The following is a 25,120-nucleotide window of genomic DNA, read 5'->3' as shown; positions in this document are numbered from 1 at the left end:
GTGCCAACCTGTGGGTGGAGTCAAGGCGTAATGTCCACATGCTCGATACCATGACCCCACCCCCATGGCACCATTTTGGCATGTGCCGTTCACCTGGTGTACCATGATGATGCCACTGTGGACAGCGTGGAATGGCTGTCATCCCTTCCTGGATGCTGAAAAGAAGCTGCTTTTTGTAGCTTCACTTTGTATCCTCTGGAGGCTGTGGCATGGGGTTGCCACGGCCCCAATCTGGGGTGAAAAGGGGTGGCTGCATGCTACCCGTCTGTATAACCCATAAATGGCCCAGGGGGCCCAAAACATGGCAGAAAAGCCTTTCATGGCCTCTAGAAGGCATTTCACAGCGTTTTGAAAAATACAAATAAATATTTTTGACCTCTTGGAGGCCCTTAGGGCTACAGAATTGGCCCTGTGGGCTACATGCAGCGCACAGACAAGATGTTGCCCACCCCTGCTGTGTAGCAACACCTCCGCGGAGAGCCAAAAAATGCAGGTGCTGAGAGGAAATATGGGAAACCATATATGTAGTGCAGTTTTAAGTACACCAGAAGCATACTAGAGCACTACAGGTTGTCTCTCTCTTATTTGGTATTCTAAAATCCAAGTGGCTGAGATAATTATACTTTTACTTTCTGATGTTTCAGTGCACACAAACTTTGTTTCATGAATGAAACTATTACAAATACTGTATGTATAAAATTATCTTCAGGATATGTGTATAAGGTATATATTAGATTTGGCTCCCATCTCCAAGACATCTCATTAAGTATATGCATATTTTCCAAAATCCAATAAATAAATAAATCCAGAACACTTCTGGAAAGAGTAATTCAACCTGTATTGCATTTTAACATTTTTTTTAAAAAAATAAATAAAACCAATCACTACTAACACATTTCTAACACATTTGCTACAAGCTCTGGTTTTAAAGAGGAGCATAGTGCATAGTTAAAGAGGAGAGTAATTTTAAAGAGGAACATAGTTAAAGACCCCTTCTCCATGCACCATAATTGCAATCAATCCCTTAGAGATGCTATTTTAAGAACAAGAATATACATGATATGATACACATTACACATGATTGCCATACATTAAAGGCAATCATGTGTTTACTATGTAAACTGAGCTCACTGGAGGAACCTTTGCTACATTTTAGGAAAGCTCACTGTTCCCCAGAATGGTGGCCAAATGTTTGTTAAAAATACACAGATAGAGATGGCATGGGAAGGGGAGCAGAATGGAAGATTTCATCATTCAGATGTCGTCATTCATTGGCTGCCCATGACATGGCATGCACTCAGCCACATGGCACTTGGAAGTAATTCATATAACTGAAGCAACAGGTCAAGTTGTAGGATAGAAATCTTCATTTTCCTAGTACCGGTGTATTTTTTAAAAACTATTTTATATCCATGCACTTTTTTGAACATCCATTCACATGAGAAACACTTCCCTGAGGAAGGACATTTAAGTTCCTACACTAACTCAACAATCAGTCTATATAGTTTCAAGGCTCGAAATAAAAGTAATAGTACAGAAGATACTATGGTACGGAAGATAGGAACCAGCCTTCATATAGCTTCTAGGCAACACTTAAAGTTCAAAATTTAGGAATAGTTGTGCTGACTTTTCCTCCTGCTTTTACCCAACACAATCCAACCAGAAACTGTTCCATTTGCCCAGGTCTCATCTACAGCTGTGAAGTAAAAAAGGTGGCTGTTCCTTGAAACAATTACATTTGTACTCATATGCCCCACTATTTATACAAAATTGTTAAATCCAGGTTAGGAGATGATTTTAAAAGTGAAATCCAAAAGACTGAATGTTTCTTTTCTTTCTCTCCCCCTACCCGTCCCCTTTCGCCTGATGACAGCTAGGTGAGAAAAGCTGTGGATAGGTGTTGTCAACACTGCATTTCACTGCTGGAGTAGAATAAACTTTATGCCATTTCTGCCTTGGTAACATTCCATTCAGAGGGGAAATAGAGGAAGATGAGGTTATAAAAGGGGAAAGCTTTCGACATTCTATCTCCACTCTCATTTGCAATTGCCAATTAGGAAAGCTGTTTTACAAATAGGTCACTCATTAAATGCTTATATAGCTGAATTCAGGAAGGCCTCTTCTCCGTAGAACAACGGAAGAGAGCGAAGTGGTTTATTGAGCCTTCTGGGTGGGCAGAACGGTCAAGCAGAAACCAAAGCTCAATAAACTCATTACCCATCAGTTCCTCATCTGGATACTCAGTAAGGATCTGGCTATTATTTATCCTAAGTAGCTATGGGTGCTGAGTTTTCGTGTTTTTTTTTTTAAGTTTCCTCGGTACTCAAGGCAAAAGAGAAAGTTGGTTATCAGATCTGAAATTCATTCAGACCCCTGCTTCCATGATCTGAATAGAAGAATAGACCAACATGGCAGACAGAAAATAGAATAAATTAATCAAGGTCTCAGTTCTCTTTTAGTTCTGTGAACAAGTTATGGTTTTAAAGATTTAATAGCAAATTAAGAACAGCTTTTGCTAACCCAAATCTAGACCAGCCTTTTCTAACCCAGTACCCTAGAGAGGTGGTAGACTGCAGCTGCCATCATCCCCAACAGGCATAATCAATGACCTCTGGAGGATACCTGGTTAGGAAAAAGTGTTCTAGATTTAGGAGAGGAACAATGCATCTGGTTACATGATCTCTGGAAAAACATAACAAATAGAGCTGTGAAACTTGGGTGGCTCTTTTGTGGTCGCTGAACTCCAATTCCCACTGGCCCTATTTGGGCTTTTGTTACTGTATGGAACTTGCCATAACTATATGGGTTACGGAATTCCTTCCCATAGATGTCTCAATTGGCTCCTTCTCTGTTTGTTTGACAGGCACATACCCTTTAAAAACAAACAAACAAAAGCAGATCTTCAGCTTTTAACTGAAGGTGGCAGATGGATCTCTAATGAGGTTTGCTGTATTTTTTAAAATACTGTTTTGAATGTTAACTGTTTTGTTTTAAATTGGACTTTTTGTTTAATGTTTTAACATTATAATTTCCATTATATTTTGTTTTACCTAAATATTGTTTTAATTTATATTGCAAAGTGCCTTGGGTCCCATATTGGTAGAAAACTATCTCATATCACTGTAGTCACTGTAGTCCAACACCATCCAGAAGGCCAGTTCCCCAGCCCTAGTATATCTTTCAGCCTGGCATGAGGTCTTTTCTACTCTTGTCTTCCTTTATTGGCCCCTTCTTTCCTAAGACACATCTTTTCTGAGACTTGTTTCCTCTGCCAGGGTCATCTTAAGATACAGAGAAACCTGGGGCAGAATGTTTATCTGAGCAACCTGATATAATAGGTAGAGAGATTATTTGAAATTTAGGAGATCTATGCTCTAGTCCCCATTCAGCCCCAAAGGTTACCAGGCAACTTTGTTCCAGTTATTGACTCTCAACCGAAGCCTATCTCATGGAGTTGTTGGAGGAATATCATTTAACCTGCCAGAGGTCCTTTGGGGAGAAAAAAATGAAAAATATAAACAAAACAAGAAAGATATCATATAGTCACTTTGCATCTGGAATGATCCCCCTTCCATTTGGTTAAGGGGCTCAAACTGGTGGGATTATGAAAGAAATTAGTTGGAAACAATGCATCAGTGCCAGCATTGATGTGCCCCCTCCATGTGTGAACTCAACACAGGTGAGACCTGGGACAATTCCCCAGTGTGCTCCCCTTAAAAGGTCCTCAACTCTGCCAATTTCCTTTGGCCACTATGCCTCTTAATTCATTGCCCATTCTGGTATAAATTAAAATAAATCTCTTTTTTTATTCTGGTTCCAGTGGCTGTCTTGGCTTATTAATGTGACAGATCAACTGTCAGAGGCAACTGGGAGACAGCAAAGGTAAGTGCCACCAATACTGGAAGCCATACATGTCGTAAATTTCATGGCTCTTGTGCTTCTGGTTAATGTCTTGTTCCAGAACTATGTGTACTAGTTCCAGTCCTCTCCAATGGTTCTTTTGGTGCCAAACACTGCCACGTTATTGCTATAGCATAAGCTTTGTTCATGGTAAATGATACAGCAGATGGTACACAGCATAGCAGTAGTCCAGCCTTTTAACTGATAGGGTCCAGCATCCCCTCACCACCAATGGCAGAACTAGCATTCCAAACAAATTATTTTTTTTCTTTGGTGTGTGAACAAATTCAAATTCTCTTCACTGGACGTATGGGGAGCCCTTGGGCTGAGGTGCACCCATCCCTAAGGCAAGACCAGCGCAGAATGGACTCCCAAAGGTTATGCAGTGAAGAAAACGAAGAGAAACAACTCCACAAGTGTGACTCATCTTCCCTCAATAGCTATGAGAATTGTTCAAGCAGGTTAACAACAGAGAAAAAACGGCCCCAGTCTGTTCCCAGACTTCATCTTTTCCAACCTCTATACTACAAAGCTAATGCAAAAAGGATCCAGTGAGGTCACTAGTACACATTGCGTAACTTATCTCATGAGAAAAGAAAGCCTAAATAAATAAATAAAAATAGGAGAGAAGGTTCCTTTGTGCCTCTCCACGTGATATCATAGCACTTATATTCTTTTCCTAAGGGAAAGTATTCCTTTTGTCATACTGGAAACATTTGTTCAACAGAAGGCAAGCTTTTATGACCATCTTCCTTGGGAAGAGAAAATAAATGTTTGGAAACCATGTGTGGACACAGAGCTCCATTTTGACTTTCTTTTCCTCACATAATAAGGTTTTAAGTGTTTTATGCCAGAAAACAGCTTTTAATGTTTATGTTGCCAAGAGAGTCTATGACCTGTGTCCCAACTCACTATAGTCAAAATTTAGAAATGGCTCAGCTTTTATTTCTACTACAAAGAGGAAATCAAAGGGTTTTTGTGATAGGTCACCATAAGTCTGCCTTAGGGTCCCCATAAGTCGGAAATGACTTGAAGGCAAACAACACACACACATAAGGAGGAACTGGTTGGCAATGAGTGGTCATGAACAACGTCCCACAAAGTATGGAGAGTTTCAGCCACAGCAGTTAAATTTCATTTTGTCTTGAAACTTTACCTTGGGGGTAGTTCACCTTGGGATAAAGGATTGAAGGGAAAACAGCAGCAAACAATATTTAAGTTGTCACTTGATTCATAGAATCATGGAATCACAGGTTTGGAAGAGACCTCAGGGGCCATCCAGTCCAATCCCCTGCCAAGCAGGTAAACAGAATTAAAACACCTTTGACAGATAACCATCTGTTTAAAAACCTTCAAGGAAGGGAACTCCATCACTCTCCCACTGTTCAACAGCTCTTACTGTCAAGAGGTAATCTAAGGTATAGGTGGAATATTTTTTTCTTGTAGTTTACATCCTTTGCTCCGTGTCCTACTCTCCGGAGTAGTAGAAAACAAACTTGCTCCATCCTCAATGTGACACATTTTCAAATATTAAAACAGGGCTATCATATCACAGGCTTTCAGATGTACATGCATAATAGCTTCATATTACAGAAAAACTTATTTTTCAAAGAAAAAAATTTAGCATGCTCATTTTTAAGAGTTAACCCCCCCACACACACATACTCTAAAAAAATAGATCTTGTAGACTTCACTTTCCAATGGAAGGATAGCAAATGTATAGTCTGCTCTATTACACAATCATTTTACATGAGGGACAAATATTTTATACAGCTCTGCTGTTTCTATTGTGGAGCCATAGTTTCCTGGCTATTATATGAGGTTTTAAAACTTTGAAATTTGTTAGCTGAAAAGCACTTATTACTATAACCAGAACAATGTTACTTTACTCCTGCATCACATATAACACTTTTTTGCTGTAGGACAAATAGTTTTTACACATATGTGATTAAAATCAGGAAACTGGCATGGAGGAAAAGAATTTAAAAAGTGCTCTATAGCAGCCTAGTTTCAAAAGCTGCTTTGATCTGTAACACAGAGACATTCATATATTCACAGATCACCTGTATCACCATTAGTTTGACTTGTAAGTTAATAGTTTTTAAAATGGAATAAAGGGTAAAGTGTTCATATTTTGAGTCGCTTAGCATATCAAAAAAAAATGTGGCCTAAATGTAAAATGCAGAATCTGGGAGTCTTAATTTCAAAACAAAACAATTTATTCACTTGTCTCTCGTGAGAACAAACAATGCAGAAGGAAGGAAACGAAGGAAGGAAGGAAAGAAGGGAGGGAGGGAAAAAATAGAAAAATAGAGACAAATTCAAAAAGGAACATAAAAACTCATAAGAGAATTAGTTTTCATGAAAAGCAGGAATGGGCATTTGCACTTAAAATCTTGCATGTTTTTTTTAAAAGTAATCCTGAAATATTAAAGAATATAAACTGTCATCCTTGTGCATACAATAGATACAAAATTGGATACAGCACTAAATAAGACAACATATAATTCCTCTACATGTTAGTATTAAAAATGCAAGAGATCAAATTAAGAAATAAACAGAAGAATACATGTGCATTTCCCACTCCCAAGAGGCAGGGTGATTAGTGATTGGCAGCAAACTGAGATGAGAGTTGTTGCAGATATTTAAGAGATATCATCTCCCTCCATGCCACAGTGCAAAGTCCCAGAGATGTTTGGGGAAGCTACACATGTGCTTATTCACACTGCCTCCCCATAAAGCCCTAGATGTATTTTTGTTTTATTAACTGAAAAGGAACATCAGTACTGTTATGTGTGTAACATCAACAGTGTGTTGCTATCAGGGAGAAGAATGAAAATGTGCTTATAACAATTTATCTAACTTCATCTGCATTTCCATTAAAAAAGCATAATGAATAACATCTTAAAGACACTTGAGCTACTCCTTAAATAATAAATGGTTGTGTAAATATCTTCACAGAATGTAATGACAATGAAAATTGATGCTCCAAGCTGAAAATCTAGGCTGCTCATCCACTGTTGCCATGCCATTTCCATTCCTTTCAATTAAAACTGAGTATAACATCCCTAAAAACATCCAGCAGAAAGAAGGCTATGCAGCTGGAATGCCAGGAGAACATACACTCCAGTTACACCTGATGGTGATAGATTGGGTGGCAAAGAAGTCAAGCAGAGGTCCACCTAGTTAAGTGCAGGATTGGGCTAGCAACTGTGTATGCTAGGCCTTTTAATGAGATGATGAATGTGAGAATTAACTGAGTATAACGTTCTTCCACCACACCAGGAACTTAGAGGACACTGTTTGTTCAGGCACACAACTTAATTCATTTGGCTCGTTACAGATTTGTGCCTAACTTTCTTACAAGACTTGTACTAAATCAAACTATCCAGCTGAAAAATCAATAAGCAGATCAAACAGGCAAAATCAAAAAAAATGTTGACTGATAATGTTTTGCCATGATTGGAAAAGAATGGTACTTTGCACACATCTTTTTGCAAGTGTAAAAGCTGATTTCCTTGTTCTTGGAGTGGCTCAATCCCATTTTTCCCCCATGAAAGAAATTGGAAAAGCCCCAGTAATTCCATTCCTTCCTGAGAATGGAAGCCACTGCAGACTTTCCCACGTAAAGCCATAGTTCCTTTTTGTCTTCTGGTTCTGTATATCACCAGAGCAGTAGTAAAGGAGCTGCAGGGCAGCAACAACCAGAAACTTCCCATCACATAAAAATCAGACCATATATTGAGACTGCTAAACTTCAAGCAGCTGCTTATATCAGGCTTTAGAATGGCAGCAATTAAGGCTGATATTGCATATGTTCATGAAAGGGAAAAGCAAATTCACAGTAATGAGACCACTGCGAGAGGTACACTTGAACAACCTTGGTCAGCCTTCAATAAAATGCTTTTTAAACATGCATTTATAGAACTACAAACTATGTGATAAAATATGTTCTATGTGCATAATTGGATGAATGCAATTTACGTAGTAACGGAGTCCAAGGGGTTTACTATGAATCATTTGGTACAAGCTGTTTGTACCCAACAAAATATCAGCCCAGTAAGTGGATATAATACTGTGAAAACAAGCTCCCACTTAAAATCTCTCAGATTAAAACATAGATTAGTCAAGTCTGTCTGTATTCAACTGCTTAGCAGACTATATGCATGAACTTTATTCTTTGTAAAGTTCTTGTTAATTAATTAGCACATATGCATATGTGCAAGACAAAAGGCATTGCTTAATATAAATATTGACTAGAATGAACAGAAATGGCACTTTAGCTTAAACCACCCTGTCATTCACACTAAGTGGCAAAAAGATCCTGCTTCAAATTTGTCTTCTGTTTTTAGTAGTCGTCTTTCCCTATGCGCTTGGAAGGTTACAGATTGCTGGAAGTTCACATTGGTACGAGAAAGGAATGTCTGGCCGATGCAGTCTGGGAATAAAGAAAGAGTTAATTTTACTTAAATAAACCTCCATTTACCAAGATAATGATATAATCAAGAAGCTTCTTTAAGATGCATCTTTAATAATTCTTTTTCATGTAAAAATAAATGCACTCTCTTAAATTTAGTCTGGGGATTTCAGGACAAAGAGAGTATTTCACCAGCAAAAACAGTCTCGGGCCTGGATAGTACTAGAAAGGGAGACTTACAAGTGGCCCGGTACATACCTCTGGGAAAGTCCTAGCTGGCGGCGGCCTGTTTTCCTGCGGAGGGACACCGCAGCAGCCAAACTGCCCGGTGTCCCTCCGCCCCTAAAGAGAACCCAGAAAAACTGGGTTCTTTTTGGGTCGCTGGGTGGCCATCCTGAGTGTGCCAATGGTGCACTTGTGACATAGGTTACATGCAGCAACGTGTATATGCTGCGCACCATGTAGCATCCGTGTAGACAGGATACCACCGTAGACAGGACACCGCCATACTGTGCTAAGGTTAGGGACCATGCAGTTGGTGCACGGTCCTTAACCCTAGTATCAGCGGCAGCACGGTGCTTCGGGACCGTCTGCCCTGGACCAAGTAATATCAAGTGCTATAGTCCAAGGAAGGCACTGAATAAATCACATCAAATAAATCCTATGTCAGAACTGAACTGAAGACACAAAACAAGTGCAAGGAGTCAACTGGGTAGCCTTACAGGCTAAATTTAAGGTGCTTTTAAAGTCTCCTATGGCTTCCACTTAAAATATTAATTAAGCAACTTCCCAGCTGAATTTTGGAAAATGAAGCCTTTATTCAAATGCTGCTGCGGCCACCAGCAGAAGTGTAACTAGTCCTTGCAGGTGACAGTTTTTTCAGTGGTGGCCCCATGATTATAAACCCACTTCTCTCACTACTATGTGGATCTATTTGGAAGACCCTTTGAGAAGGCCATAAAACCTTCTCTGTTAAATTGGGCCTTTAGAATTGTTACTTAGTTTTGTTTACTTAGGGGTGAAGCAGATGTCCAAGAAAGCACAGCCCAAGGCCACTCCATCCACAAATTGATCAGGTCTGCAGTGCCCACATGTCCCACCTTGAAAGCAGGCTGCCACAGCCTGAACCAAGCTGTGCCGTCAGGAGCTGGATTATCCTGGCTTCTTTTTGCTCCAGCCTAAAGGGTCACAGCATGGCCCCACCGCAACTTCCGGCTATATTGAAGATGTGATTGTATAAACAACGTGCCTCCAATGCAGCTGGAAGCCACTTGTTTTGGCCCATGTCTTTCAGGCCTTTGTTATAATTTATTCATTTTAAAAAGTTTATCCAAACAAACAAGCTTTATCCCATATTTCAAATAATTTACACAAATCAATTTTATCTTGCATCTTTTCTATCCTAATAACATTTCTATTTAAAAGCTTTCATATAGTGATTCTCAACATTACAAAAAAAAAAAAAAAACCTATGGACAGTGCCTCTACTCCCAGATCACCACTATCCTGTCCAACATGGAAAAGTAGGTATAGCATAACCTGAAGTTTGGGCACAAGCTGGTAACTCAAGCACCACCTTGATACCAGCTCAACCAGGTTAGAAAGGGAAACTGATGAACACAGAATCCCTATTCTGTGTCAGTCTCTCCCCTTCAAAGAGGTGGGAGATTATAATGGTGGGAGTGAGATGGAGGAAGGCAGAAGTGGCAAGCGGGAAACATATGAAAAGTGAGGAAGGAGAGGGAAGGGATGAAAACAGTAGAAGAACGAGGGAGCGGAAGAGCAGGTACAGTGGAAAGGGAAGTGAAAAATGATGGTGGTGTAGTGGGAGGGTGCAATTTACAACAGCAGCAGAAGTTCCATAACATTTGCAATGTTATCAAACCATCTGAAACATTATATAACACTCAAGAGTCATCTGAAAGTTATTTAGAGAGGTAATGAAAAAATTTTAAATTCTCAAAAATTCTCAAGAGAATACTCACTGGAGAATATTCCCATCTTGCATTACTATCAACTAGAACTAAGAGCCAGTGTGGTGTAGTGGTTTGAGCAATGGACTAGGACTCTGGAGACCAGGATTTGAATTCTGGGTCAGCCATGTAAACCCACTGGGTGAACTTGGGCAAGTCACACTTTCTCGGGCTCAGAGGAAGGCAATAGCAAACCCTCCCTGAAGAAACGTGCCAAAAAAAACCCCATGATACGTTCACTTTAGGGTTGTCATAAGTCTGAAACGACTTGAAGGTAGACAACAACAAAAGTGCTACAAGAACATGTAATGTACAGTCATGCAAGATGTTTTTGTTTTGAAAGGAACAATATGAAATGGTGGCTCTCCTGGTGATCTGATCAACACTACCCATCCTAACTCAAAATTGGCCAAGTCCAGCAAGATCTGAAAAACAAAGGGTTTTTCAGCAATGCTAAAGGCAAAGAAAACATATTCTAGACAGATTAAAAAAACCAAACTCTTCTCTACAAAAGTTATTATCATTACGTCTTGTATATGGTTGTTATTAAAATTAACAAATCAAATTCAATACACTGTTATTTAATTTTTTCATTCAGATAGAATTAAAGTTCTCACTTACAGGAGGAACAACACTGCTTACCTCTAGTACAAGAAGAAAAATCTTGTTCTATGAGCAGCTGCCATACTTTCAGACATATTTCTGACTTTCAGATAATTAACAAAACCTCGGAAAAACAAGAGAAGGCCTAAAACCAAAGATAAAATATGAAACATTAAAAGATGTACTTCTGTGGCAACAGAATAATATGGACACAGGTGCAGAATTAAGAAAAAGGGATAAAGAATAATTTGCCATTTTAGAAAAATGGTACAGAAAAATTGGTACAAAATGTAACTAATGATTAATTTCTAAGTGGATAGGCAGAAGCTTAAGTTGCATGACAACTCAAATGAAAGACAATATTTCCTGGATACAATCTTTAGACAACTTTGAATTTTTGATTAATATGTAACTATGGTTTCACTGATCTTTTTCACGTGTTTTTTTCATAGGAATGCTACCATTTAAGGAGCACGAAGTATGAATCAAAACGCACGTGTGTGTGCATGTTCCAGTCTGCAGTCTTACTTTTTCTTGGTGTTTTAGTGTAGACCTTTTCCCTAACTTTTAGTTTTATCCTATTGGTTGTCTGGGCATTTTGGCTTCTGTATGCCTGAGAATGTATTGCCTATTTTTCTATGAATCGCTGTTGTATACATTTATTTTATATGTTATTACAAGTTGGCTCTTGACATTCCTGGGGGTTAGAGCCACAAGACCCCTGCGAAAGACAAAATTCTCAAATAAGATGGTGGTGCAAGAGCAGGGTGTGTGTCCACGCCCCCATCTCCCTTCTGAAGCATCAAACAGCTTTAGCAAGCTCTCTAAGGTGTTAGAAAGGCAGGGGGGTGGGCATTTGCGGCTCCCTCCTTCCCTTCCAAGGCTTCAGGGAGCTCCAGGGAGCTCTCTGATGCTTTGGAATGGCAGGAAAGGTGAGTTTGCTTTCCCCAAACCCCTTTCCAAGGCAAGAGAGCTGTCTTTTCCCACACAGCTCCCTGTTCTGGAAAAGTATGGGGGATTATTTTCCCCAAACCCCTTCCCAAAGCAGAGAGCTGCTTAAGGAAAGAGGCAGTTCTCCATCCTGCATACACTCTTCCTGGTTTCTCCCTCCTGGGCTTTTTCCGCCCCAGGGAAAAAGCCTGGGAAGGATGAAGAGGAGGAGTGCATGTGCAGCAGCCTTGACCTCGCGAATAACTGAAACTGTGAGTGTCAAAGCCGCAAATGTTGAGGGACAACTGTATTTCATTTAATTTGCAAACAGCCTTGGCCATCTTTATTTTGGAGATTTTTATAAACAAAGTTATAGTTGAGATAGGCTACAGGATTTGTGGCCTAGGAACAAGATTAGATGCATGAAGCTGGTTAACAGTCTCACACCAAGTCAATTTCACCAGCTGACCCAGCCAAGTGTGCTAAGCTATGGAGACACACTGGGTGCTAAAATACGAAGCCTTCTTTCCCTTCCCCCAAAGCTTGAAGCTTAGCAGACAGCTTTTCAAAAGACAACTGGGAAACAGAAGCACTGTGTTCAGTAGGCATAAAGCCCTTCCCTTGCCTGAGTGCATAATGATTAATGCATGGTGCATTTCTAAGGCAAAAACGGATGCCTCCATGAATCATATAGAAACTGATAGACACATTGGTATTCAAAATAATTTATAGAGTCTCAGAGGTTTTTTTCCAGGCGATCATAGTACAAAATTGCTTATGAAAACTAGGCTCCTTAAATAGGAAAGGAATAAATTTTAACTTTGGGAATGTTTATATTTAGATTGATGGTATAATGTAGCCACATTGAGATCATTTCAAAAATAGAAGGGATTTAATAACAACATTCAGAAAAATTTATCCTCAGCATAGTTTGTTGTAACAGAGATCTAAATCTAGTTTACAAATTAGATTTAGGAAAAAATAACCTACACATTTGCAAATACAGATACAATTTTAAAGACAAATATGGGGCAATATTTTCACAAACATCTTTTAAAAAGCTAAATACTGTTCAAATTTTACACCTTGGAGATTGGTTGTATGTATTTCACTATTAACTTGTAAGTGTCTCTTTTGAAAAGTATTTTATTTGAAAGGTAGCAATATAAAAATTCACTCCATGGTATATGGTTTGCAATAAGTTTTGTTAGCAATACCAATCAACATTTGATGCTTGTTAACATACCTGTGAAAATTCACACATTGGCAAAATACTTATTAAATCAAATTTAGATTTTTCTATTTGTATAAAATTTTATTTATATAAAATTCTAGTTACAAAATTCAAAGTTCAGGACTTACCAAGCACAAGAAATATCCACCAAAGCCAGTATTGTCCATTGAAATACCCAGTAAAGTAATCTGAAAACTAAAACAAACAGGTAAGCTATATTACATATGAAGGATACCTGACAAACCAAATGCATTTTAGTACATACATGGTCAATGCATGTTGGAAGACAAATATTCTATAAAGCATTAGAATATAAAATAGGTTTTGAGGTATTTTTCTTTGTGTAGTTTGAAAACCTGTGAAATGAACCAGTCTGTGAAAAAGTGTATTAAGCACTGCTCACTAGAACCTATCATTCACTGTTATAAATAGTTCTGCTGGTGTGAAGTTCTGCTGGTACTTCTCCCTCCCCCCTTCCATTGTCTGCCATCCCAAATACATTACAACAGCCTGCTGCTTTTGATATTAACACCAAAAGTTACATTAGTTTAATCTTATCAGATGGGGATGTTTGGCTGACCCCACAAAAGGAAAGCTTTTGACCTTCTGTACACCCCCTACTGATAATTGCTGCCAAGTAAACCAGTCCCATAAAGAGCTCCAATTCATTAAACTCTTTTCATTTTCAAACTAGATGCTCCTGCATTCAGTTCCCAGCAGTGAGCTGAACGCAGCTAAATGAACCTTGAAGGGCCAATTCAATCGTTCCTGTTAGTGAGCATGGTAGACAGTTTTGTCTTCTCTGTAATGTGGGAATCTGAACAGGCAGCTGGAGGGTAGGGTGTGATGATTTTGGAGACAGGTATCTAGTCTTGAACAGTCTCCAGACGACATGCTTCGCTGATAAAAAAAAGTTGAATCAAACGTCTCCAAGAACTCTGACCAGAGTTTTAGCCTCATATTCCTAATACTATAGAGCCTTCACTACAACTTGGAAAAATAAATTTACTGCAGGTTCATCATTTCTTTCTCTGTTGACATCACAACTGATTCAACTTGTCAATTCTATGTTGTTTTGTGTCACAAAATGATTAGTCAGCCAGCAAAATTTTTTGGTTAAGTCAAATTTTAAATAGACAACATAGGGCTCTTAATGTAAAGCATCAGATGGCATGGCATACTTATTTGCCCAGGTTGATACTTTAAAACAATTCATAGGTTAATTATTTAAACAGTTTTTCACCGTTTTAGTTTATAGTATTTACATAAATGAATGAATACATTTCAGTAAATTAATAAATTCCAATACCCACAGATATACAAATAAGCTTCCCTCAGTATTATAGACTATACTATATTTTTTAAAACATCTTTAACCTGAATTGCATTACAAGTGCAAACTAGAGCCCCAATTCATTCAATTCATACTGGATCAACTATTGAATGGTGAACCAACACGTTTCTAAATCACACTGATTCAATGGGTGTACTTTAGCTGTAACTAGCATATGCATTTAGGCCAGTGCTTAAATAATGAAAACGCTGTTTACCATTTAAGGAGAGGTGGCTTCTTAGCCTTACAACAACAGTTACAAATTGAACTTACTTTTTAAATTTTTCTGTTTTGTTACAAATGGAGCAACACTTTTGTTACAAGGGTCTAAACTGTAAGAAACAGCTGAACTCTGAACTGAACTGTAAAGATAACTCTGAACTTGGGCAGCAAAATCTCAGTGAAAACAAGAAGTATCAACATTAGTAAAAGAAAGAAACTCTATGCCTAATAAAGGTTGACTGACTGACTGAAGAAAGAAAAATATTTTGTATGTTCAATATATAATCTTACACAAAAGCCCTTCTAAAGACTCTTACATAGTCTTTAGAAGTTATTTTGGGTCATAAAGATGCGAACACTTTGGCTTTAAACGTTTTAGTCACCAATCTAAAGGAAAATATTCCATAATCCATTTCCAGGAGGGAAAAATGCCTTCGGGGGGAAAAAGAAGAAGAAGAGGAAAAACCAGGGGGAAAATCATTCCCATCTCTTACTTCTTCTGATTTTTTTAAAGGTCTTCTCATATCTAGGTAAATTTTCCCTCATGTACAATTAAAATTTTCTGCAGCCCTCATTCCCCTCCCTCCATAGACTATGTGGTATGTTGCACAAACAGGGAAAATGAAACAGATGGCACCTTCAGAACTCCACCTTAAGTACACTGGTGGATCTTTGCATTCTGCAATCACTGAACAGGATCTTTGCCAATATCAAAGAATATTTATTTTAGATTTTAATATTTATGTGGAATCTGAAAGAAAACATGACTCTCAGGAATTAGCCTGTCCTATCCTAATGTATGAAGGTTTAAAAAAATCAACTTGTAATTTAAACAGCAATACTTACCCTGACAATAAGTATCCATTTGATCAAGGACAGTCCAAATCCACAGATGGCACCATATCTTCCTGCTATGGTGTTAGTTATACAGAATGATAAACAAAATCCAATCCAGTTGAAAATGAATGCCACTGAAATGAAATAAATATCTCTTGTTAAGAACGTTTTCCAATTTAGCTGAATTCTGATAATGCTTATTAAGTCTGACTTTATCAGTATACTTATTGAAGAGTTTTTACTGGTCTTCCAAACTTCAGATTCAGATTTTACACAAGGAACAACAGAAGTGAAACCACTTAGCAGAGGGAATCAAGGAACACAGCAATGCACTAAATGTTTGAGAGAACTGTAATTTTATACATTGTATGAAACAAATGTACAAACTTGCCTTTCAAACTTGCCTTTCATTTGCAAGAGGTTAGGTCCTACCATTATTTTTATCATTATTTTCATAAGTGTAACTCTACTTTTCTAGAACATGCATTTTTAGAAGTATAAATAAATCAATTGTGTCAATTTGATTTATTGGTCTACTACTGTTTTCTTGCCATCATCTGAGTTATACAACTTGTCATCTACCAAACAGAACACACCCTAAAGGCCATGTACAGTAGCCTACTAGCAGTTCAGTAAACCTGGTTTTACCACCTGCTTGTGGCACAGAAAAATGGTGACTATATAGCTGGTATGCTATGTTGGGATTTCTGAGTCACAAGTTATGCTGGCCTAGTTTACATGATGCTAAGAGTTGACACTGACTCTTTATCCTTCTTCAGTCTTCTATGTCTTTTTGTCTCACAAGCAGTATCTAATAAAAGCAAAGACCTCTTTGGCCTTTTGTTAAAGGCCTTTGACATTTGGGACAGGCTTTTGTTGAAGATGGCTCTGACAGGTTGGGTGCTCCTGTTTCTTTTTGATAATGTCTTTCCACTCTATATTTTTAAAAGTGTGTGTGTGTGTGTGTATTTGGGCTTACAATTATCAATTGCCTCAAGTGCCATTTTTGGCAGATAGATGAGATATAAATTTAGCAAATATAGATAAAAATAAATCCACATATATGTATAACCTATCTATAAGTATGTGACTTTTAAAAATCACAAAACCTCTGTACATTGAAAGCCAAATGTATTTCAAGCAATATGCAAATACTGTTAACATATTACCAGCTTAAATGCTGGACCCTAAAAGCTGCAATACAGAAAATTATCACAAGATGGCAGTCATATATCACACACGGATTACAACCCTTTCCATAACAGAAATATGCCAACTACAGAAACAATTTTTTTTTAAAAAGGTCTTTGGCTGTGTTTAGTGCATGTAATGAAAACACAAAAATGAATGTCTGGATTTTGATCTACAATGTCTGTAAATACAAAATGAGACCCTTTTATTCATTACTCTTGAGCAAGACAATTTTGAGGAAATACATTTGGTACTGGTACATGAAACAAAACATTATCTAAAACATCCCATGGAAATGGTTCTAGATTTCTGATATTCATTATTTCATGGTTGTGTCTGATTGTTTCTAATTTATCTGATAAACACATTTTTTTTTATTTACAGTATTTATATTCCGCCCTTCAGCCCTAAAGGAGAGCAGTTGCCTTCCAGCTCCAATCTGTCTTGGATGAAACCGATTATCTGGACCCATTTCAAACTGGCTTCAGAGCGGGATTTGGAGTTGAGGCTGCCATGGTCGCCTTAGTCGATGATCTCCGTCTGGGCATTGACAGGGGAAGTGTGACCTTGTTGGTGCTTTTGGACATCTCAGCGGCTTTCGATACCATTGACCACGGTATCCTTCTGGAACGCCTGAGAGAGTTGGGTATCGGGGGCACTGCGCTCCAGTGGTTCCGTTCCTACCTCTCGGGCAGATCCCAGATGGCGCTGTTGGGGGACACTTGCTCCTCTAAGAAGGAACTTACATCTGGTGTCCCTCAGGGAGCTATCTTGTCCCCCACTTTGTTTAACATTTACATGAAACCGCTGGGAGAGATCATCCGGAGACACGGGGTGTGGTGTTATCAGTATGCTGATGACACCCAAATATGCTTCTCTGTCTCTCCGACTGATGCAGTGACTAAGGATGGAGTCTCTCCTTTGAACGCCTGCCTGGAGTCGGTAATGGGCTGGATGAGGGAAAACAAACTCAGTCTGAATCCAGAGAAAACGGAAGTACTGGTGATATGTTCCCCAGGCCCGGGGAAGGAAATTTATCTACCTGTCCTGAATGGGGTCACACTTCCCCTGAAGGACAAAGTTCGCAGTCTAGGAGTACTTCTGGACTCGTCTCTGCAGTTGACATCTCAAGTAGATTTGACGGTCAGAAGTGCTTGCTATCAACTTCGGTTGATACGCCAACTGCGACCCTACCTGGGCCAAAGGGACCTTGAAACTGTGGTACATGCTCTGGTAACCTCTCGTCTAGATTTCTGTAATACACTCTACATGGGGCTACCCTTGTACCAAGCCCGGAAGCTTCAGCTAGTACAAAACATGGCAGCCAGATTGGTCACCGGTGCATCCAGGTTTGACCATATAACACCTATTCTGAAAGATCTCCACTGGCTGCCTATTCGCTTCCGAGCACAATACAAGGTGTTGGTTATTACCTATAAAGCCCTATATGGCTTGGGCCCGAGTTACTTGAGGGACCACATCTCCCCATATAATCTGCCCCGCACACTCAGGACATCCGGGAAGAACTTGTTGGAAATTCCATCTTCCAAACATGTTTCTACATCCCAGATGGCCTATTCAGTGGCGGCCCCACAAATTTGGAATGGTCTCCCCGAGGAGCTCCGTCTTGTGACCTCCCTGGTAACATTTAAAAAGAGGCTCAAAACCTTCCTCTTCTGTCAAGCCTTCCCCTCTGTAAAATGAAGCTGTGGTATTGCCGTTCCCATCGATTCTCTGCCTTACCCTGTTGAATGATTGTGTTCAGATTTTGTATAATTTCTATTAGTGGATTTTATCTATTTTTATCTATTTTTATGAGATGTTTTTAATGGTTTTTATATGGTCTGTAAACCGCTTTGATCTATGGAAAAGCGGTATACAAATAAAATTTATTATTATTATTATTATTATATTAAAGGCTTTCAGAGCTGCTTACAATTATTATTTTTAATTAGATACTGTACTTCCCTGCCCCCAGGCATACACTCTAAAAAGACATAACACAAAAGGAGAAGGGAATGATGGTGAGTAAGGGAATGAGGTCCAGCAGTTCTTCTCTTCCGCTGAGTCCTGGACCAAGCAGATGGACTTTAAATTACAGATTACAAGTTGTTCAACTTGTCTTTACACAACATATGAAATTTTAAGTTCTTTAACCTGTTGTACATGTGCATACACACCACATCAAACTAAGTTTTACATAACATATAAGTAGCACAGCGATGACTGCACAATTATAAAAAGGACCTTTTGTTCCGTACTAAGAGCACTGTATCTTGTGTGACTAGAACAACAGCATCATTACCTAGATCAAGCTTCTTGCTGTATTTACCATAAACCAGGGAGGGGGAACATGTGACCCTCCAGATGCTGGACTGCTACTCCAATCACCTCTTGGCTATACTGGCTAAGGCTGACTGGAGTTGTAGTCCATCAACATTAGGAAAACTACATGTTCATCATTCTGCCTTACAGAAATACTGCTTGCAGAAATTGCAGATGCAAAGTTATGTGATACTTACTGAAAAAGGCCAACATGAAGATGCCATCATTGCCAACACGGAGCTGGTCTGCATCACTGAAATCATCCCTTGGGGGATACTCTTCTTCCTTTAAGTTTATGACAGTTACATTTTAAAATAATACAGCTTATCTAGAATTAAAATAATTAAGATTTTGCAAACTAAATATTTAAGCAGGAGTTACTATATATACTAGACTATAAATCAACCGCATGTATAAGTCAAGGGCTGGTTTTGGAGCCAAAATTATAGATTTTGACAGGACCCATGGATAAGTCAAGGGTAAAACTTAGGGGCATGTAGCAAAAGTTGTAAAGAATGAAGCAAAGGAAAATGATGCCAAAGACCTAACAAAATTCCAGCAGGCATAACTTTGTTTTCACTCTAAAGGTTGGCAGGATGAGCTCAGTGCTTCCAAGACAGATTACACTCTTGCCTTTCAATCTACTCAGTTTTTTGGATCAATTTTTGACTAAAATTTCTAGACTTATACATGAGTATATACAGATTCATGCAAGCAAACAAGGTTGCTACAGACATATACAAGTTGCACAGATATTGAATATACATAATAATCTGTATTACCCTTCAATACTGTTCTTTTAAAACACATGCCATGCTACATTAAAGAGGTTTTGCTATTTCAAATTGCATTAAGCAGTTTTTAAGGTCTTGCTGTCCAAAGTCCTTTAGATTACCCAAGTAGACAGTGTTATGCCTATTTTGGCTGAGATTCCAGTGCTCCTAAAACAGTTTTGGGGTGATCTTGATCCTTCTGTGTCACTTGAGCCACAGACAGCCTTCATGCCACACAGTGCCTTTTACCAATTCAAATGGCGACACCAACCTACGGCGACACATACCTATGAAGGGATTAGTCTGGTTTCAACTATCCATGCCCAAGTAAGTTCCTGTTTCTACTGTTATGAATTGTATCTATGATTTCATTTGAAGACAGACTGTAAACACAATAAGATTGCTAATTTGGGCTGAGCAAGATGAGCATATCGTACCAGTGTTTCACTGGCTCCCAGACTTTTGTTGGGCCTAGTTCAAGGTACAAGTGTTGATTCTGAAAGTCTTTTACAGTTTAGAACCAGGATACTTGAATTTCCTCTGAGGTCTTTTTCTAGGTGAGGTACAACATGTGACTACTAAGGTAAGAACATTTTCATTAATGGAAACCCTCTCTGGGGAGACTTGCCTGGCACAGATTCTGGTGTTTCACCAGGTAAAACATGATGATTTTCCCAAAAATTTTCATCTCTTCCTGCTTTATATATGTGTAATCTGAACTGTGTTTTTATATCTTATTGTAAACCATTCTGAGAACACTGTTACAGGACAGCGTATAGATGTGATTTGAAGTGAGTTCGAAACAGCTGAAATTCATATAATATTCATAATTATGTCCATTCAACATTGGAGCCTACTACTGAAAAGAATTACCTTTTTCTCTTTTGCACTTATTTTATTGCATTCACATTGCACCCATCTTTCCCAGACGTCAGAGCAATTTATGAAGGGTACTGATTGCATACTGATCAAACTTAGAGTACCTTCATGCTATGCCTTGAATTTTGAAAAAATAGGCTTATTTTATCAGTTAGACTACATGGTAGAACTCATTGAAGATTTGTATCTACTTATTTTGGAGATGGCAACTTTCTTCTATGTAGATGCCACTCCTATTTCTATGTAAGCCCGAGTGGTTGTGGATATTGGGGCCTGTTTCCCAGAATCACTGTCTTGGAAGTAAATTTTAATACTGTATATTAAAATTATTAAAACATTAACGTGTAAAATTATGTTATTGTATGTGAGATGTGTGTCTATTGCTTTTAATGCTAGAATGCACAAGGTGCAGCTCATGGATGGCATGCACACAACAAGTGCTCCAGTGAGGCCAAAAACATCCTATACCCCCCTTACATTTTTAACTATGGTTTTACTACACTTTTGTTCCCTCTCCCTCCCACTGCCACAAGCTGGACAGGATGCTATTTCAAAACTGGAAGACATCTGGTCACTTTTAATTTTAAAAAACAACTACAGTTCATAAAATGCCATGCTTTAATAGATCTATTACTCCTTAAAGTATCATACTACTGTAGTTTTGCTGCATGAACATGACTACCCTTTGGAAATTTCTCCAAAGCTTGTGTCTTTCATGAAACACTGTTCCCCATTCTCAAGGAACTCTAGGAAGTCTAAAGACTTTTAAGAGAATTAAAACACAAACAAGCAACACTGGACCAATGTTTAAATTTAGTAGCACCTTTGCAAGACTGCACACACTTTTATTCCCAAAGTATTCACACACGATTTTGGAGTTTCGGGTGGTTTTGAGTCCAACTAATTTTAATTTAGTCCCACTCTTAGAAACAACTCTTGCATTTTGGAAAAATATTACTACTTAGTACTATGTGACATACTCTAATGCAACTATGCTATCACACTGGTAACTGAAGTGATCATTTAATCCACAAAAGACTAACAATATTTTCAAACTAAATGGTTTGCTGATATTCAGGCACCAGAGGGTGCTAATATCCAAGAAACCTTAATGAACAATGTTATCCGTACTGTGGATTCACATTTTTGGCATACAAATGCTAAAAGATTATTGTCGGCATCATAAAATAATTCAGATAGACCAAGATTTATAGCATGACATTAAAGTCATGACATTTCCCAAACAATTTACCTCAGGCATGTTTTCCCTTTAAGCATACATATGAATGAATAGGCCTAAAAAAGGATTGATGTTGGGTAAAATTCTTCAAGATAATCTAGATAGTATGCACCTGTGCCAAGAAACAGGTACACTAGTTAGAGTCTCTCTTTTGTCATCAGGATTTATTTTAGAAGATGGCCATGCATACTTGTGTTTTTAAAAGTGGAATTGGCTTTCAATCTCCCATTTAATTTTTAATATTTATTTTTTAGTGTATCTATGCCCCTACAATTCATGTGAGCATTCATTTACAACTTTCTTATCAGACTGCTCAACAGTGATGACAGCCTGTAGCCTACTCTTTAACTACTCTGGGTAGATACAATTCCCTACAATTTTCAGACACTGATTGCATTATACCTAATGATATCTTAATATCCGTTGAACTTTTGTCTTTTCACTTGTCCTCCAAAACTGGATAGTATGAATAAAACTGTTTCCTCTCTTTACATGTTTCAACATGCCACCAAGAGCACCATAATTAAGGTTACTTGCTATAAAGGCCAGATGTGATCTGTAGCATGTAACTAAACTTTGATGTTGGCACAATTCTAAACTTATCTGAAAATGTTGAACATTCAGCAGTGTATAAGGACTGTACTAAAACAAAACAAATACAGTCCAAATTGCATATGAACTCACGTTAATTCTCTGTTGTAATCTATATAAATTATGCAGATGTACTGGTTTGTCCCATTTATCTATATTTTTGGTTTTGATAATCATAGGAATGCCACACACAACAAATAAGACAAATACACTGCCCCCAACTTCTATCTTCTAAAAATCTTATCTGCCTCTCTCTTTGGTTTCTGGGTTTTCACTTTCAGCAGGCATTCATTAAATACTTTCAGTCATATCTTTGCAGTCCTAAAGATTGAAAATACAACTTTCTATTTCTAAAAAAATTGCCATCACATTCTGTGCTCCTACACAATTTTGGCATGCTTCTAGTCCTACATGTAATTCAAATGTACTAAAAGAAAAAGGTAAGAATGTTGAATGGGACAGTGGATTAATATATTTAACTCCGACCCCAAAGGTGCACTGCTCATTAATTTACATTTGGCACAACATGTGAAGAAGAGAGCCTCCTGTACTCACAGAGGCTCTTTATGTAAATTAGTCCCCTGCATAATCAACAGGATTATCATATTCATGTGAGTAATAACATGAACAGGACCAGTGACACCATTATACAATCATCAGAAAATAAAAGGGGGGGCAGTTGAATTGTATTGTTGATTAAAATGATGCTGTTGGACTGCAACACCCATTATCCCTCATTACTGGCTATGCCGGCTTCCCGGCAGATTGTTGGAATCTGAACTTTCAACAATATCTGTATTGCCTCACGTTGCCTAATCCTGTTAAGGATGGCTCACTTTACTGGATTGTTAATTCCTGGTCTTTCAAATTATTTGCTTTTTACTTCCACAACTACAAGAACTAAAAATATATTTTTCTATCAGCACAGTACTATGTATGTTTAGTGTGAAGTAAACCCCATTTCGTCCCATGCTGCTTAGTCTTGCATATGCCTGAGTGAGGCACTGTACATACCGGCAGATAGTGCGTCCCCGTCACGTGCTAGGGGTTGGCCAAGGACGCAGCATCCATACCGACCTCACCCCTAGCATGTGATGGGGGCGTCAAAATGGCGGTGCCTTGTACACATGGGCATCACCATTTTGACGTACCGCGCCACATATCGCAGGTGCAGCCCTTACACTGAAGAGCTTGGCCCCTTTCTCTGTCTCCCCGCTGCTTTCGGGGTGTCCTTGGGGCATGAAGCCCCAAGGACACCCCTTTTCGGGGAAGCGGCATTTTGCTGCTTCCCCGAAGCCTGGAAAAGCGGCGGATCGGGTCCTCCAGGGCTGCCGCTGTGGCAGCTCAGGCCCCGATCTGTCGGGGAAAGGGGCAGGTGCAGGCCGCCCCAAAGGGGTGGTCTGTATCCCGCCTGAAACTGCAGCCTTCTATATTCACTTTCCTTGGAGTAAGCACAAATGAACTCAGCAAATCTTACTCTGAAACTGGAGAGGATTGCCCTGTAAGTTAATGCCTTTTAGGAAACAAATGAGAATTTTATGTGTCATTCTGGATTTGAATAATGACAATTTCATCAAAAGGAGGAAGAAAAGGTATAGGGAGTATTACTCAGTTTTGCTTGCCAGAAAGAAGAATAGCTACAAAATCTGAACTTCATAGAACTGTACCATACCTCTGGTGGACTCAGGAATATTTCATCAAACAGACTCCTAGACTCCCTAAATTGGCCGTGCTAAGCATGTAAAGAAAATAAGACAGAAGAACTAAAGGAGTGTTAAGCCATTCAGTATAAGTAAAACATTGAAGCACTGTTCCTACCAAACTAGCTTTAAATTTGATACATTTCAAAACAAAGTGCAAATACATAGCTTGAAACAAATCTTACAATTCAAATACTGTATAGTAATAATGTGTTTTCACTAATTAGAAATGAGAAATATCCAGGAAACTGTAATATACAAACATGCATTTTAGTAGGGATATGTACTGGAAGTGGATGAAGCTTGAACAAACTGGCCTGATCTGAACAAGTACTGGTGCTTCCCACAATGAAAGCAGGCTTCTCAACAAAATTACCAGAATCAAAGCTGGACTGCAGCCAAAAGGTTCATGTGGAATTTGGGATCTTTTTCACTGCAAATGCCTTGGGCAGGGGCAGGGGAAAGGAGAGTGTGTCAGGCTGAATGACCAACAATTCCAGTTTCTAAGGCTTCATTTGACCACAATATGCCCAATCACTGTCATCTAAGGACTGGGAATTTGATAAACCTCATGATTTCTGTGACATTGGAGAGACAGCAGACAGCCAAACAGTAATACTTTTTATTAATTTTTGCCTGCACAACTAGCTTAGCTACAGTATGTGGTAGTATGCATAGAGCATAAAAATTAGGCAGCAATTGTCCCATCCACTCTCATACAATTAAGCAGTATGGGAAAGCACTGATGAGATGAAGTGAGTCAAAGATGGGACAGTGAGATGGCCATTCCTACAATGACACCATGCTTCACCATTTTAAAAATGGTAAATTGTTTTGCATGAAACCCAACTCTCCAACCACTAGAGACAGTCTTCTGAAATACTGCAACTTTCTTGTATGAGGATGCTTCTGGGATACATGCTATTTCCATACAAATTGCTCCCCTATATATTGCATTCCCTCAGGATGAAG

At 38.7% G+C, this 25,120-nt stretch overlaps 1 protein-coding gene across 2 annotated transcripts in view; it reads right to left on the bottom strand.

Annotated features, from left to right (window-relative positions):
• Positions 1 to 6,101: 6,101 nt before the first annotated feature.
• NDFIP2 (Nedd4 family interacting protein 2) overlaps positions 6,102 to 25,120 on the bottom strand; it is a 40,275-nt gene continuing 21,256 nt past the window's right edge. Inside the window, exons 4-9 of one of the 2 annotated variants that reach the window (XM_042457658.1) lie at positions 24,121 to 24,180; positions 19,163 to 19,250; positions 15,459 to 15,583; positions 13,186 to 13,252; positions 10,933 to 11,038; positions 6,102 to 8,338 (exon numbers count right to left, since the gene is read on the bottom strand). In XM_042457658.1, coding sequence (XP_042313592.1) covers positions 10,935 to 11,038; positions 13,186 to 13,252; positions 15,459 to 15,583; positions 19,163 to 19,250; positions 24,121 to 24,180 — 444 coding nt within the window. In that variant the 3' untranslated portion in view covers positions 6,102 to 8,338; positions 10,933 to 10,934. The remainder of the gene's footprint in view (positions 8,339 to 10,932; positions 11,039 to 13,185; positions 13,253 to 15,458; positions 15,584 to 19,162; positions 19,251 to 24,120; positions 24,181 to 25,120) is intronic. The other variant, XM_042457659.1, reaches the window with a different exon arrangement.

The sequence above is a fragment of the Sceloporus undulatus genome, chromosome 3, assembly GCF_019175285.1.
Source record: "Sceloporus undulatus isolate JIND9_A2432 ecotype Alabama chromosome 3, SceUnd_v1.1, whole genome shotgun sequence".
NCBI lineage: Eukaryota > Metazoa > Chordata > Lepidosauria > Squamata > Phrynosomatidae > Sceloporus > Sceloporus undulatus.
Note: the sequence above shows the minus strand (reverse complement) of the source record. Positions and strands in the feature narration are given on the sequence as shown.